General features: G+C 46.6%; 2 protein-coding genes across 5 annotated transcripts in view; both read right to left on the reverse strand.

Annotated features, from left to right (window-relative positions):
- LOC102738756 (otoancorin) overlaps positions 1 to 16,740 on the reverse strand; it is a 58,062-nt gene that overhangs the window by 22,043 nt on the left and 19,279 nt on the right. For all 4 annotated transcript variants that reach the window (XM_081819851.1, XM_081819853.1, XM_081819852.1 and 1 more), the window contains 4 exons: positions 13,882 to 13,982; positions 11,838 to 11,977; positions 9,353 to 9,476; positions 6,139 to 6,354 (listed from right to left, as the gene is read on the reverse strand). In XM_081819851.1, coding sequence (XP_081675977.1) covers positions 6,139 to 6,354; positions 9,353 to 9,476; positions 11,838 to 11,977; positions 13,882 to 13,982 — 581 coding nt within the window. The remainder of the gene's footprint in view (positions 1 to 6,138; positions 6,355 to 9,352; positions 9,477 to 11,837; positions 11,978 to 13,881; positions 13,983 to 16,740) is intronic.
- LOC145721562 (otoancorin-like) lies at positions 61 to 6,121 on the reverse strand. Its single transcript, XM_081819855.1, has 5 exons — positions 5,420 to 6,121; positions 3,971 to 4,138; positions 2,643 to 2,783; positions 563 to 621; positions 61 to 384 (listed from the first exon to the last, which is right to left on the reverse strand). Exons 2-5 carry the CDS (start codon positions 4,109 to 4,111, stop codon positions 201 to 203), a joined length of 525 nt encoding a protein of 174 aa, XP_081675981.1. The 5' UTR covers positions 4,112 to 4,138; positions 5,420 to 6,121; the 3' UTR covers positions 61 to 200.

Raw genomic sequence — 16,740 nt, forward strand, 5'->3', positions numbered from 1 at the left:
CGGGAAGCCTGCTTCTCCCTCTCCCGCTCCCCCTGCTTGTGTTCCCTCACTCGCTGTGTCGCTCTCTGTCAAATAAATAAATAAATAAATAAATAAATAAAATCTTTTAAAAAAAAGATAAAAAGGAAACTGGAGAAAACCTGGCTCAATATTTGGCCCCACATCATCACTTACATGGGAATAATCCTGGCACAAAGACCTTAAGCTGCCATAGTCAATCCAGTCAGGGAGAGAGAATCAGAAGCTCGAACGTGCTGTAATGGTACCTGATAGGGTGAGAGCAGGGAGAGGTTGTTCTCAAAATAGTGGAAATGGGCCAGAAAGGAGTCCACACTCATGGCATCAATGTGGGAGCACGTCACGCCTTTGACCAGCTGCCCGGTGCTGGAAAACAGAACAAGGGACCCAGGAGAAGAAGGGGGTTGGGAGGGGAGAGGAAAGGAGGGGCAAGAGAAAGCAGGTCTGATGGGCACAGGCTACAGACTGGACTGTCCAACTCTCCTTCCTGGGAAATCAGGCTCCAAAGGGCTCGTCAGCCCTCAGGCCAAGTATACTTGCCCACCTCAGGAGCTCCTCGGGCCTTCTGGTCGACTTTGACAGAAGCTCATACAGGAACAAGGCCTGAGGGAAGAGAATGGTTGCCGGTATGGATGGAGCACTCACTCACTCACTCACCGTGAGGAGCGCAGTGTGTGCCCAGCACCATGAAGCCCTATGGGGAAGACACACTATGATCCCATTTTACAGATGGGGAAATGGAGGCTTAACAGGCTATGTTATTCACCCAGGCCCACACAACTGCTAGGTGGTAGAGCTGGGATTTGAACTGGTGTCAGAGTGATTGCAGAATGCATGCTCTCACACCTGGAGGATCGCCCATGCTCTAGAACACAAATGAGGAGCAAAGCCGTCAGGCAGCAAGGCTGGAGGTTTATTTACTATGCTTTGTGAAGCTGCGGATCAGCTGGGGACCCTCCACAGCCCCTCGGTCCGTGCCCCCCTGCTAGCTCCGAGGAAGCAAAAGAGAAGATGGATGAATAGACCAGGACGGGCTAGAAAGTACCATCAATAAAGTAACTCCTGCTTGCAGCATGCACTGCCCTCCCACCATCCCAGATGGGCACTCTAGAAGAACAATACCTAGTAGGCAGGGGAGCCATTTGTTTTAATGAACATAATTTTACAGAACACCTAACTTGCAGATGCGATCAAGTATGACATTCATCTATTTTATAGACTCTGAAACTTTGAACATAATTCCCCAAACGGAATAAATTATGAGCCATCGTTAGGCAGAGGCATCTGTGACGTGACAGCCAGGCCCAAGAGAAAGGAACAGCTAGGGAGGTAAGCTCCCGAAGCTCTGTGTGTGGCCCCAGACATGTCCTCAGGTGCAGGATCAAGTTCTGGAACCCTACCCCACCCCAGTCTTCCCCATCGCTAAGGTTCTCTCCCTCCTCTCCCTCGGCCCCTCCTCACCACACCCCACCCCTCAGCAGGTGCACGCATGCTCTCTCTCTCTCAATCTCTAAAATAAATAAATAAGTCATTAAAAAAAAAAAAGAAATATCCCCATTTCACACTGAGAAAACTGAGGCTGAGCAAGAAGTGGCTCCCCCAAAGTTAATAAATGGCAGCACCCAAATTCATGCTCAGGTCTTGTCCAACTTCTTAACGCTATGCTGTTCTGCCCCCTGAGTGTAATCACACAGAAATAAATTTCTTTTACCAAATTAACCTTAAAACAGAGCTTTCCCACAAGGCAGAGAGTCAGAAATCCAGGAGCGATCTGGGCATCATGGCTGTGATATTGTGATTTACAATAAGAAATCTAAATTTGTTCTTATCCCCTTTTCTGGCACCAGCTCCTAAAACCCTGGGAATATCCTAAGTGGGGAGAGCAATCAAGGTGTCTTTTCTCATGTTAATGAATGACTTTTGGAAAGCGCCTGAGGGTGGAGGGATGTTGCTGGAAGAACCAAACTCGTGAGTGGAGGGTTGGAACTTTCAGTCCCACCGTGGACCTCCAGGGAGGGGAGAAGGACTGGATGCTGAATCAATCACTAACAGCCAATGATTTCATCAAGCATGCCTACGTGACAAAGCCTCCATAAAAACCCCAAAGCACCCAGTTCAGAGAGCTTCCCGTTGGTGAACAGGTGTAGGTGCTGGGAGGGTGGCGCATCTGGAGGGGCCATGGAAGCCCTGCACCCATTCCCCACACCTTGTCTCATGCTTCTCTTCCTTCTGGCTGTTCCTGAGTTACATCCTTTTATGATAAAGCAGTGATCTAGTAAGTAAAATGTTTCTCTGAGTTCTGTGAGCGCTCGACCAAGTTAATCAAACCAAAGTAGGGCAGGGTGGTCACTGGAACCTTCGATCTATAGCTGGTAGGTCAGAAGCACAGGGGACGACGAGGACTTGTGACTGGCATCTGAAGTTGAGGGGCAGGGGGTGTAGGATTATAGGGCTGAACCCTTGATCTGTGGGATCTGATGCCATCACCAGGTTGACAGTGTCAGAATTGAGATGAATCATAGGACACTCAAATGATGTTGGAGAATTCCTTGTTGGTGTGAGGAACCCACTCCCCCCCAACATACACACATCCAAATTGGTGTCAGAATCCTTAGTGGTCATACCTGACTCCTTCGAAGCTCCTTTTCCTTTAGGACTGTAGTGTTAAATCCGGGTTCCCTCCGTAAATCAAAAAGAGACACCTCCTTAAAGAAAGCCCCTTGTATTTCCACAATGCCTGAGGTAGTATCTCCTGCTTCAATCATCTGCCAAGAGTGAGGATAAACATAACAACCACCTTGTAGAAGGCGCACTGAACTTTGGGTAAGGGCCAGGCACTGTGTCAGTGCTTTCAGAGGCCATGAAATCCACCATATCTGCTCAGGACCCTCTGAGGTGGGGGACTATCCTTACCCCCATTCTGCAGGTGAGAAAACTGAGAAAAAGGCAGCATGTAACTGGTTGAAAGTTGATAAGTGAGATTCAAGCACAAGTCTGTCTTATTCTAGAACCCACACTCTTTATTTTTTTTTTCTGATTGTAAGTTTTTTTTTTTTTAATTTTTTTTTATTCTTATGTTAATCCCCACCCACACTCTTTATTTTAACCAAATGTGCTATTGCCATCTGAAAGGTGTTGGTATTTTAAGCCAAACTCCTTGGGTTTCGTTTCCTAACAGATTTTGCAACGGGACGCAGCAGGTCTGAGAGAATAGGACGCCCAAAGGCCCACTGCCAGGTGAGAAAGAGGAACATAGGTGTGACTTCAAATCATGGAAGGGGCTTTCAGAAGCACTCTGCGAACTTCAGGAATTCACTTTGAGATTTGAAAAACAAACTTTCAAAAAAATAAATAAATAAAATTAAAAAAAAAAAAAAGAAAAACAAACTTTCAAAACGTTATCATATCAAGAAACCTAATTTAAGAAAAGTCCTCCAGAGTCAACTGGCTAAGGAAAGCACCGGGGTTTGGGAAGAAATATAGCGTGACCCTTGGAGAGCCTCGGTGGCGCAGTCGGTTAACTGTCCGTCTCGTGGTTTCGGCTCAGTTCCTGATCTCGGGGTCATGAACTCGAGGCCCACATCAGGCTCAGCTCAGAGTCTGTTTGAGATTCTCTCTACCTTTCCCTCTGCCCCTCCCACTCATGCTCTTTCTCTCTAAAATAAATTAATTAGTCTTTAAAACAGAAAGAGAGAGAGGAAGGAAGGAAGGAAGGAAGGAAGGAAGGAAGGAAGGAAGGGAGGAAGGAAGGAAGGAAAAGAAATGCAGCATGAAACTCTTTCTGGAAAAGAAGGGAAGCGGCCATCAGGGGAAGGTTCAGAACACACCCTCACCAAAGGTTCAGCTAACCCCAGCCCTGAGTCAATGGCCCAAAGTCACAGCACACTCACAAAACCCCAAAACCACATGCTCTGTGAACCACATGGCTGAAGACCCGATGTCTTCCTCTCACCTTGCTGAGGACACCTTGCTTCTGGGCAGGTGACAAGTTGGACACATGCAAGGAGACCGTGCTTCTCAGGACCTGCAAGAGGTCCCTGCAATCCATGCCATAGAAGGCCCGGGTGCCAACCCCGGCCAGCAGCACGCCCATCTGGCTGACACTGTAGAAAGACGGCACCTGGGAAGACCGGCCGCAAGGAGGATGAGGTTCTACTCTGGTTTCTCACCTGAGAGACACTTACCCCACTGCATGCCGGGTATCTGGATGGGTGCCAGGGGCACGACTGGGAGCAAGACACATGCTGCCCTCCCAGATCTTCCTTCCTTCCATCAGGAAAGAGAGTCAATGTCAAAACACAACACAGGAGGCAAGTGCTCTGCCCGGGGCGTACTGTGCTGTCCGAGGCCACGGTACAAATATCAAAAAGTCATGGCCCATGCACCACAGCTGGCCAGGCAATGGGCTTCTGTGTGTGTGTTGAACTTGGACTAGCTGACAACATTTAGAAATGGGGGAAATTTCCATTAAAATCCAGGTTTAAAAAAAATCTGAGCACCAGGCAATACCAGGCCCACATCGGCAACAGTTGGCAAGAACTGACCAGCAGCCGCCCCTTGACGTAGGTCGTGGGGCTCTCAGTTTACCTAGCCCCACCCCCTTGTATAGGGTCCCCAGGTAGCCCACTTTTCTCATGATGTTCCCTGACACAGCAAAGCCCATGCTCATCTATCTCCATGTAGAAGCTTTGAGTTGAAAAAAATGTTTTGGGATATGGGTCTGATATTTTATGACAAATATGATTGTGGCTGTCTGCCCCATCAGAAACTCTACTTGTTTTGTCTCCTTCCTTTAGAGCAAAGATGCTAGATGGTTTTCCATGTAATTAGGAACATTCATTCCTTAGCTCTACAAAAAGCTAGTTGTGTTGCCTGCTATGCTCTGTAGAATGGGTAGTATCTACCGTCCTCAAGGAAGGCAAGACCTCTCGAGCTCTTGGCATCTTCATAACAATTGCTTCACCAAAGAGACAAGTCACTTTGTCTGGGGCTGGGAGGAACAAGACGGTCTCCCTCAGCTCCCTGAAATCAAATGCACGTTGAACTGTGCAAGTGAACTCAGGGCGCCCTAGTCAAAACAGAGGAGGGCAGCCAAGCCTTCAAACTAAGTTGCCATGAGGCTAGAAGAGACAAGGAGAATGGGCTAGCCTTGGCCTTGAGTCAGAAGGTACGAATGGATGGACCATGGCCATGGTGCCATGCTGGAGGCAGTCAGCATGGGAGTTAAGCAAGCAGACTCTGAAGCCAGACATCCTGGGTTCAATCCCAACTGTGTCCCTTTTATGGGACCCTGGCAATTCCCTTACACACTCTGTGCCCCTCATGAATGACGTGGAAAATGAAGGTCATAACACACAACTGACCTCAAAAGGTTGTTGAGAACATTGAACAATTAACTCACTTAGACCCGAATCTGGCACACAGGAAGTACTTAATGAATATGTTATTACTGTCCCTTTGGAATTGGTCCCCAGTCCAGTCCTCGTGACCTAGTCTGCATCCCGGGACACGGCTATGAGACAGAAAGAGCAGGACACCAAAATATTTAGGGACTCAGGGCTCTGGAGCCCCTTCTACTGAGGCCAGGGCAGAGAGATGATTTCCCCAGGAAAAAAGACTCATTTCCCACCCCAGAAGCATCTGGACATGGACTAAGTCTCCTGTCCCCTCTAAACAGGAACTTCTGCAAGGACAATTCCCTCCCTGCCGCCCAAAATGAATAAAATAGCATTATCTTTCATCTCAGGATGAGGGACGTGTTCACAGCCTCAACAACAAGCAAGGAAATCCCGGGATGGGTCCCAAGCTTTGCAAACAACACAACAGCCACCACTCATGGAGCTCACACTCTAGGTCACATGTTCCAACTTCTTCCTGCGTACTGACCCACAGAATCCTTGCAGCCCTCCTACAGGAGAGGCGCTATCATTATCCCCATCCTACAAATAGAGAAACTGAGGCAAAAAGTTAAGCCCATTGTCCAGTGTCTCGCAGCTAGTAAACAGCAGAGCGAGTCCTCTTTGGCACCATCTTCGTACTGACTGGTTGTCCTTATTGTGTGTCACTGGCCCTTGGGTCTCAGAGCATTAAAAAAAAAAAGAGTTCAAAGCTCCAACTGACCTTCTCATGGGCCAAGTATTTGGCCGACAAGATGATGACCTGGCTCTTGGCCCAGCCTGAGACCTGGTTGAGGGTAGAGATGGCGCCATGCACAGCCTCGGGGGAGAGGGATTCCAGCTGACTGTGGGTCAAGCCCACAACCGCATCTGACAAAGAGCCCAGAGTCTCATTGAGGGTCTGGTTCTCCGTGGCGATGTCCAGGAGGTCGGCTTTGAGCTAGAAGGGGAGCAAGCTGGCATGAGGGTGGGTAACAAGCAGCACAGTGGCTCCCTCTGCCTACGCCCTGGGGTAGTCACAACACCCTCCCCCACCCTGGCCCGAGGAGCCCTGACCAGACAATGAGTCACCCCAATGAAGAGCACCACCTCCTCTGGCCTTGACCTTGATATGCTACAAATTAACTTTGTACTTCATTTAAATATTAATTTGCTATTAAATCAAACTTGAAACACGGCAGAAGGAAATTTTGTTCACTTTGTCCATAATTCTACCACCCTCTCATAGCATCTGTTGTCTTTTTGTGACCTTGAACTCTGCATCCATATACATGGTTGCTTTTCTTTCATGAAACATCCAGGGTGTTCTTCGTGATAATATATAATCCACGTAAAAATAATTTTCAACAGTAACAAGAAAGTGAAATCTCCTGAAACTCCTCATAAAAATAACTATGATTAGGGGCCCCGGGGTGGCTCAACTGGTTAAGGGGATGACTCTTGATTTTGGCTTAGGTCATGATCTCAGGGTCCTGGGATTGAACCCCGCGTGGGGCACCCTGCTCAGCGGGGAATCTGCTTCTCCCTCTGCCTCTACCTCCTGACACCTCACTCATGCTCATTCTCTCTCTCTCTCTCTCTCTCAAATAAATAAATAAAATCTTTAAAAAATAAGTAAACTACAGCATGTTTCACATAGTTGTAACATGAGTGGAAGTACGATTTTCTATATTTTTTACTTAGGTCTTACAGAGATTTTCACGTTTCTGGGATCGCCTTAACAATGATTTTATTATACTATGCCTATCTAGTTATAGTTAACTGTGTTTCCTAACCACTCCCAGTAAAGAACATTGCAACATGACCTCTGTGCCCAAAAATGAGAATGGTTCATGTTTTCACACCTGAAGTTGTAGAACAGTATATTCCTATCAGAAATGTGCACACCAGTGTACCAGGCAATACTGAAATGGCCACTGGGGGGCAGCAGAGTGAAATGAAAGAAAGCTGTCACAGCCTCTGGGGTCTCCAAATTCTGCAGCTCTCCTTCCCAGCGGCTCAGCTTCCACATCTATAAGACGGAGACATGTGCTTGAGCAGTGCTTCACAAAGCACTGTGGTCCTTGACCAGCAACATGACCCAGAACCTTGTTAGAAATGCAGATTCTCAGGCCCTGCCCGGGTCCTCCTGAACCAGACACTGAGTTTGAGGCCCGGCAACCAGTATTTTAACAAACCCTCCAGGTGACTCTGATGCACCCTCTGGTCTGGGAAGTACTGAGCTAGGTGATCCCAAAGGGTACTCTTTTTTTTTTGTTTTTTTTAAGATTTTATTTATTTATTTGAAAGAGAGAGACACAGCGAGAGAGGGAACACAAGCAGGGGGAGTGGGAGAGGGAGAAGCAGGCTCCCAGCTGAGCAAGGAGCCCGATGCTGGGCTCGATCCCAGGGCCCTGGGATCATGACCTGAGCCAAAGGCAGACGCTTAACGGCTGAGCCACCCAGGCACCCCCCAAGGGGTTCTCTTATATCTTCATTGTATTGGACTTTTTTGGTCAGGACGGCCACCGCTTATGCCTGCGGCCTTAAAATACATTCATTTTCTGATGTTTGGTTTGAGTTGGCTTGGGAGGGATCCTTTTCCTTGAAAATAAAAACACGCACTGGTCAAGATCATGATGACTATGTCCAATGTCAAATGGGATCAGGGATTTTATAGTTACATGTGAAAAACTACTGTGGAATTATTGATGGCATTATCAAAATGTTCTTTTTTTTTTAATTCTAAGTAGGCTCCGTGCCCAATCTGGGACTCGAACTCACAACCCTGAGATCAAGAGTCGCATGTGCTCTCCCGACTGAGCCAGCCAGATGCCCCCAAATTTTAATATTGCTCTCACATCATCTTTTCAATTAAAAAAAAAAATGAAAAGAGCCAAAAACAAAAAGATGCCAAGCAGAACTGACACTTGAAGGGAAGAAAGGAGGGAGACATGGAGGGAGGGGGAAATGAGAAAATCTGTCTGTGCCATTTGCCCCGAACTTTGGTCTAGGAACTCAGTAAACACACTGTAATCCAGTGCTCTCAACCCTGGCTACACTGGAATCACGTGAGGATCTTTTGAAACATACCATTCCCAGGCCACAGCCCTGACCAATGCCTCGAGAATCTCCAGGGACGGAGCTGGTGGGATGCTACTAAAGCAGAGCCAGTTTATCTCCTTCTGTTCCAAGCACGGTCACCAGACCAGCTGCTTCAGCATCGCCTGCAAGCTTGTTAGAAGTGCAGCCTGGGGGCGCCTGGGTGGCTCAGTCGTTAAGCGTCTGCCTTCGGCTCAGGTCATGATCCCAGGGTCCTGGGATCGAGCCCCGCATCGGGCTCCCTGCTCCGCGGGAAGCCTGCTTCTCCCTCTCCCACTCCCCCTGCTTGTGTTCCCTCTCTCGCTATATCTCTCTCTGTCAAAATAAACAAAATCTTTAAAAAAAAAAAAAAAAAAAAAGAAGTGCAGCCTGGGTGGCTCTGTTGGTTAAGTGTCTGCCTTCAGCTCAGGTCCTGATTCCAGGGTCCTGGGATCGAGCCCCACGTCGGGCTGCCTGCTCAGCGGGGAGTCTGCTTCTCCCTCTCCCTCTGCCCGCTTGTGCTCTCTCTCTCTCTCAAATAAATAAATAAAATCTTTACTGAAAAAAAAGAAGTACAGTCTCAACTCAGGGCTCCACTCAGACCCACTGAATCAGAATCCACATTGAAGATCCCAAGCAATCCTTATGCACAGTTAAGTTCAAGGTGGCCACTCTCAATTTTGATCTATCCCAAGTTTTCCCTTATACTGCTTTATGTCATTTCTTCCCATTTTAAGCTCATCCCAGGATTTGGGATGCCATCTGCTGTGGCTGCACCTAGATCCTGATTAAGCCAACGTGTTTTCTCTCAAAGGCCAGGCAAGACTTTGCTCTCCGTTTCTCCGGCCATCTCCCCAGGGCCCTGCGCCCCATCGCACCTGCTGAACCTCAGCCTGGAAGCCCCTCAGGTGGCTGCACTTGATCATCTGGTGGAGGAGGACTTGGGCCACTGCGGCATCCAGCAAATCCAGGTCATCGTAGAAACAGACCAGCAGCCCCAGCCTGTGTGGGAAAATAAGGGTGCTGGCGGGGGGCTCAGAGCTGGGGGCCACAACCACAGCCCTGTCCCATGCAGAACCAAGAGTCATGGTCAGAGCAGCTGCCGCATGCCAGGGATCATGCTGAGCCCTGTACCTGATCACCCCATCATAGCAACCCTATGACGTAGATGCTCTTATTAGCCCCATTTCACAGAAGGGCAAACAGAGCAGTCAAGTAAGTTGCCCAAGACAAAGTAGTGGAGCCAGGACTTAAATCTAGATCCATCCAGCTATACCATCTCTCTTCCCAGGGCAGTCAGGGACACAAGGGAAGTGTGATGCTGAGTCAGCCATTAAAAACTCCCCGTGCGCCTGGGTGGCTCAGTTGGTTAAGCGACTGCCTTCGGCTCGGGTCATGATCCTGGAGTCCCTGGATCGAGTCCCGCATCGGGCTCCCTGCTCGGCAGGGAGTCTGCTTCTCCCTCTGACCCTCCCCCCTCTCATGTGCTCTCTCTCATTCTCTCTCTCTCAAATAAATAAATAAAATCTTTAAAAAAAAAAAAAAACTCCCCATTTTCCACATGGAGATATAGGGTTTGCTCACCTCAGATGATAATGACCTCAAAAGGAAAGAAAAAGACAGGAAGTAGGACAGTGTAAGGGCAGAGGTGGGATGTGAACCCTGGTCTAGCTGGGAGCACTGCACTTAGTGGTTAAAAGCATAGATTCAGGCCAACAAGAGTTTGAAGCCCAGCTGTATGGGATATTTGATCCAACAAGTTACTTAACTTCTCTGCCAAGCTGCTGCATGCACAGTTGAGCAGTCCACACTGTGTACTACTGTACAGGGTGACCCTGTCTCTCTGAGCCTTTAATAAAAGAGAGGTTGGCTTTGTTCACCATAGCACATCACAATAAATATGATGAACAGAGGAATCAGGAGTACTGTGAGAGTTCAACGGGAAGATGAGCACACTTCCTGGTGGACACCAGGCACTCCTTCATTAATGGATGCTCTTAGAGTTAGTATGAAATCTATTCAATTCAGCATGGCTGGACCACCTGGTTGACCAGGCTCCACCTGGGTTGACCCTCTCAGAAAGACACTGACATGGGGTGCCTGGGTGGCTCAGGCATTAAGCGTCTACCTGTGGCTGGGGTCGTGATCCCAGGGTCCTGGGATCGAGCCCCGCATTGGGCTCCATGCTTGGCCGAGAGCCTGCTTCTCCCTCTCCCACTCCCCCTGCTTGTGTTCCCTCTCTCGCTGTGTCTCTCTCTGTCAAATAAATAAAATCTTAAAAAAAAAAAAAAAAGACACTGACATGCTCAGACATGTCCACAGGAGAGCAATCAGGCCAGCAGAAGGATTTGAAAATGTGTCGGATGAGAAAAGACTCAGGAGATGTAAAGACTGAATATTAATAACCACGTTAAGAATAACTAATATTTCTTGAACAGTTACTTTGTGGCAGGTGTGCGTAATCCTTACAAGGACCTGAACGAGGTAGGCAGATTATTATCTCCCATTTTACAGATAGGGAAAATAGAGGCACAGAGAGGTGAACTGATGCAACCAAAATCACGCAATTTATAGCTGGCAGAGCCGGGATTATACCCGGGAAGTCTGGCTCCAGGTCCCGTGTCCTTAACCAATAAGTTATTTTTGTATAACCATAGAAAAAGGGGCCCATGCTATGGGTAAATATTACTAGGGATGGGGGAAGAAGGTGTAATAGTTTCATATAAGAACATTCTCTACAAGTGACTCTTTGACAAAATTTAATACAGTGACATTTGCCCCTGAGAGAGAGATGGTGAGACAGTGCTCACAACCCCTCCCCACCGCACACTCCCTCCCACTAACAGCCCAGCCCTTTCTGGGGTCACCAAGTACACAGCTGCTGGCCCATCCCCCTGGAGGATCACGTTACAATCTCTAAATTAGAGAGCTGACGTCATCTGTGGATCCCCCACCTGAGAATCTGGATAACAAGAGGTTCACAAATATGGGGACCCAAAAGCTCTTTCCAATCCTCGACCCACCCTAATGGAAATTACACATTGACCTTGGACAGAGAACTGAGTATTTAAGATATTCTATTTCCATGCTCAGAGCTGGAATCTTGGCACTGGATAAGGTTGCCTAAAATGCCTGGCACAGGAGAGGCTCAGAAAGAATTTATTCCCACCTCACCCCACTTTATAACCCCTTCAAAGGGTGTTTCTTTGGGGAAATGCCTCCCCTCATGTGCACAGAGACATGGGGCTATTTAAAGAGATGGACCAGCCACCTCCCTTCCCTCCCAGGGTCCTCTGCTGCTCAGAGGAAACTGGTGCTTCGCTCACATTTTGAGAAACAACTCAGAGAACCCCTGCCCCTTGCCTGTGGATGGTGGAGGTATTCCTCATGTCAAAGCTGGAGGAGCTGATCCTCTCCAGGAATGCCCGGGCCAGTTCGGGTGTGATGTCGTAAACCGTGTCCAGCAGCTTGGTGGTATTGTCATAGCTGATAAACAGCCTAATCTGGTGAAAAAGGGCAGGAAAACCAGTGAGGAAGACTGACGTGGCCCCAAGCAGCCCCACCCTGGTGGTCCATGCTGTGCCCCACCTCAGAGACTCAGAGATGCACAGTTCCCATTGTCACTGATTTCTCAATGGTCTGTCACAACTGTTTTGGCTTCCTCTTCAACCCAACACTTAGTAGGAAAGTGTTATATTTCAGTATCTGAGCCATTGAACTCTTTGAAAGCTAATGTTTGCACATTTCTTTGTAGATTTGTTATGGGGAGGTCAGAGAATATGGTCCACAAATGTTGCACTTTGGAGCATCAGGGTGTTTTTTTTAGATGAATAAGTTTACAAATGGGCCTCGGGTAATGAAAACCAGTGTGTGCTCCCTTGGTAAGATACAATATAGAGAAAGATAGAGATATATAGGTTCAACTTTATTAAATACACCATTCAGATTCTTTCTGTTCTTATTCATTTTCTGCCTGGGTGTCCAAGGGTGTCAAGCTGAAGTTTCCCATCTTTCTATGCACTGTTATTCTGTGCTCATGAAGTCGTCTCTCCCTTGTGGATTCTATTCTTTGTCCATATAAAATTCCCCCTTAGTGCTGGTACCCTGTGGGGCTTCGCCTCCCTCCGCTACACTTTTAGAAGATGAAGAAAATTTGCAAATGACCTCTTGATCTTAGAAATTCCTCCCCAGGGGTCCAGCTTCCTAACAATTTAATCTCCACCTAACTTGCAGAAGTTTGCTCAATATTGGGAGAGTAAAATTGAGGTTTAATCCATTTTATAACTGAAGATTATAAAATTGAAAGACGTTTGAAATAGTCTCAGCCCCCTAGGTCAAAAGAGGAACCTAGATATGTCAACTATACTTCAATTAAAAATTTTTAAATTTTTTCTTAAAAAGAAGAACCTGGGGGCGCCTGGGTGGCTCAGTCGGTTAAGCATCTGTCTTTGGCTCAGGTCATGATCCCAGAGTCCTAGGATCAAGTCCCACATCGGGCTCCCTGCTCAGCTGGGAGCCTGCTTCTCTCTCTGCCCCTTCGTGCCGCCGCCCCACCCCCCGCTTGTGCTCTGTCTCTGTGTCTGAAATAAATAAATAAAATCTTTAAAAAAGATAAAGAAAAAGAACAACCTGTTTCTGCCTCTGGTTTCATAATAAGCCGACATTGTTGGATCAATTGGCCCTTGAGAGAGCCAGTCATGTGATACAAACACTTCTCTCACTGACTAGGAGAAAGTCAAGACACACATGATAAAAACTGGAGGCAAGCCCTAAAGTCTTTATGAATGCCTCCCTGTTGGCAGCATGCTTTGGAGACTGCATTCCAGAATCATGATGCCCAAGGGACTTTAGTGTGACTGGGTCAACATCAGGAGGACAGAGACAGGTTGGCCAGTGAGTGAAAGTAACCTTAGAACTTGTACATTTCTCAACTGTAAACTCTACAGTTAAAATCCAATCATTGCTCATACTGAAATAGCTATCAATAGAAGTAGCTATAAATAGAAGTCGCTAGTAATCCATGATTCGTTTGATTTGGGTTCATGCTTCCAAGGACCAGAAACTCTATAGCTATTGTCCTTGGCCTTTCTTGAATGCAAAAATACCCTAAAATGATTTTTGGTTCACAGCCAACATTTTCTTTATATCATGTTGGTTCACATTGGAGCTATCTTGGTTGTCTACAATTCTTGTTCTTTTCTTGGTTCGTCTACACTAAATGCAATCTGATGACCAACCACTTGAGGCCTCATCCCAAGAGTTTTCTTCAGAGACTCAAGATATATTGGCCAAGGTGGGTATCCAATTTTCCAGGGCACCTTGACTGGCTGAACATGAGGGGTTTAGAATACACCTTTCCCCAGATGGCTTGGTGATGGGGACATGGAAATGTGCGTTTCCCACTTACTTCTACAGGACTAATTTTCACAATTTCTTCAAATGATAGGTGAACCATGTATCTTCCCAAAATCCATAAGTTTTCTGCACTGACCCATGAAACAGAGTCGTCTGCAAAAAATAAATAAATGGAGAAATACGTAAATAAATAACTAAATAAAAGCCCCTGCCTGGTATGCGATAATCAAAACCATCTTTGACATCAGGACCTCCTTCCTATGTTCATTCATTCGTTCAACAACCATTCATGGACAGCCTCCTACCTAGGAGACGTTACGCTACACATAGGCAATCACAGATACCAGCCACTGAGGCTTTGTTCCTCAGCAGCATGATCCCTGGACTAGCAGCACCAGGACCACCTGGGAACTTATTAAAAATGCAGATTATTTGGGGGCACCTGGGTAGTGCGGTCAGTTAAGCGGCCAACTCTTGATTTCTGCTCAGGTCATGATCTTGGGGTCGTGGGATCGAACCTGCGTTGAGCTCTGCACTCAGTGGGGTCTGCTATGTCTCCCTCTCCCCTCTTTCTCTGCTCCTCCCCGCCCCCCCTCACACTTGCTCTCTCTCTCTCTCTCTAAAATAAATAAATAAATAAAATCTTTAAAAAAAAAGATTCCTTTAAAAAATGCAGACTATTTTTTAATAGTTAAGATCACAAAATATAGTTTTACTTTTAGCTCACTTAGTTACTAAATAGTCTGGCAACTTGAAATATATATGACTCTCTTTTATTACTACCAGTAACAATCATTATCAGCCTTATTGATTAGCACCAGGTTACTGTATTTGAGCCAAAACAACTACTCATCCTTCCTCATATGCACCCCAAATGTTCTCCAAATCTTCTCTCATGTGGGCCCTTTTCATCAGCTAGAATGCCTTTGCCCCTAACTCTTCTGCTCCGAAATCCTATCTTCAGAATTGAGTTCAAACATTCCCTCTTCCCTCTAAAGCTTTGTCTTGTCTTCTCAGCCATCAGTAATTTCTCCCTCCTCTGAATTCCCAGAAGATTCTGTCGCTCTGTTCAGGCATTTGAAATTGCTTGTCAGCGGGATGTCAGTGGGACTTCAAGAACCATCATGTCCAGGCTCCATTTGGACTTCACATTTCACTAAGCTAGAATCGCCCTCATTGCCTCCAATCCTTCAGTAAAAGACTCTTACACACAACAACATTGTGTTGGTGGCATTTTGGGGAAATGGAAGACGCAGGGGAGCGTTTACAGGGCACAGTGACTCCATCACCAAGAGCTGTTGCAAAAAGCCAGGGGCAATGACTCTCATGCCCAGACAAGATGGTGAAGTCAGCTGTGGTATGGGCTGGGTCACAAGAACAACAGGATCCCTCGTCAGCCCAGGACTCAGCTCTTGGGATGAGCATAGATAAACGCCCTAGGATCCCCTAGATGAGATGAAGACTCTGGACATTTGACTTGGTTATTAGAAGGGCTGGTCCCAGAAGGCTAGAGAACTGGGCGGGTGTGGGTAGGGGAGGGAGCCACTAAATTCATCAAGAACCAAGTTGAGTTGTTAATTTTAGATTAGCTATAAAGTATAAACTGTATTTCTGCAGACCAAGGATCCCGAAGATCGGGATATTTTTAACACCCAAAGCATTCCCAGTTACCTCAAGGAACTCCATGAAAAATAAAAAGCTTAAAGTACAAGTAAAATTCGTTTTAATTCACTTGAGTATAATAATGAAACATAGCATATAGGAATTTTAGAAGGAACGTTTGTCTCTAATTAAATTCTGGCGATGAGGACTTAGGGAAGTCTAGAGGCTGAGTGGCTCTCTCAGGGTTACACATGGTGAGATTCAAATTTCTAGAGGCTGTAAATATGCATCAGGCAGAGGGAATTCTGCTACGCACTGAAGACATCGATTATTCTATTGTGGGACACTCCTTATACACAAATCTCAGAGCTTAATTCCAGGAAAAGGATTGATTGGCCCTCACTACACTCCAGTCCCACAGGCTTCCTTTATGTTTCCCCAAAACACTGAGCTCATTCCCACCCCAGGGCCTCTGTGTTTGCTGTTCCCCTGCCTTCAACACCCTTCCCCCAAAGCCTCACAGGATCCGTTCCATTTCTCATTATGGCCTCAATTCAAATGTCAGGTCCTCTCTGATTCTCCAGTCCAGAGGCTGGCAAACTACATAGCCCACCAGCCAAATCCAACCCGTCACCTGCTTTTGTGGAGGCTGCGAGCTTGGTTTTTACGCTTTTAAATAGTTGGAAGTAACATCAAAAGAAGACTATTTTGTGGCATGTGACAATTGTGAAATCCCAATTTCAAGGCCCATAAATAAGGCTCCGCTGGGACCCAGCCCCGCCTGCTCACCTGTTATCAATATCTGCTTTAGCACCAGAACATCAGAGTTGATTCATTGAGCCAGACTACAGGCCCACAGAGCCTAAGATATTTACTCTGACCCTTTATGGAAAACGATGGCCAAGTCCTGTTCTGGTCGAAAGCACTAAGCCTTTCCATAGCATTCATCCATTTTATTTTATTTTCTTCATAGCACCTACTGGTGCCTGAGCCCTCTCTCTCTCTCTCTCTCTTAATTTGATGGTTTAAAACTTTTCTCCACCTACCCTCCCCCAATAAAACAAGAGCTCTATGAGAGCAGAGACTTTGTCTTATTTTGCTCTGTATCTCCAGTTGCTGACACATAGTAGGATCTGGTAAGTGTTTAAAAAGTTTTTCTGTTTACACGACTCACATTAAAAACTCAACAAATTGAAGCCATCTGAGACACTGTCTGCATTACTCATCTACACAGTCATTTTTTTCTCTTTTTTTCAGTTGTAGTAAACATAACATAAAGTTTACTAACTTAACCATTTGTAAGTGGATG

This window comes from Leptonychotes weddellii, chromosome 5, assembly GCF_054177405.1.
Source record: "Leptonychotes weddellii isolate Sample4059 chromosome 5, ASM5417740v2, whole genome shotgun sequence".
Lineage (NCBI taxonomy): Eukaryota > Metazoa > Chordata > Mammalia > Carnivora > Phocidae > Leptonychotes > Leptonychotes weddellii.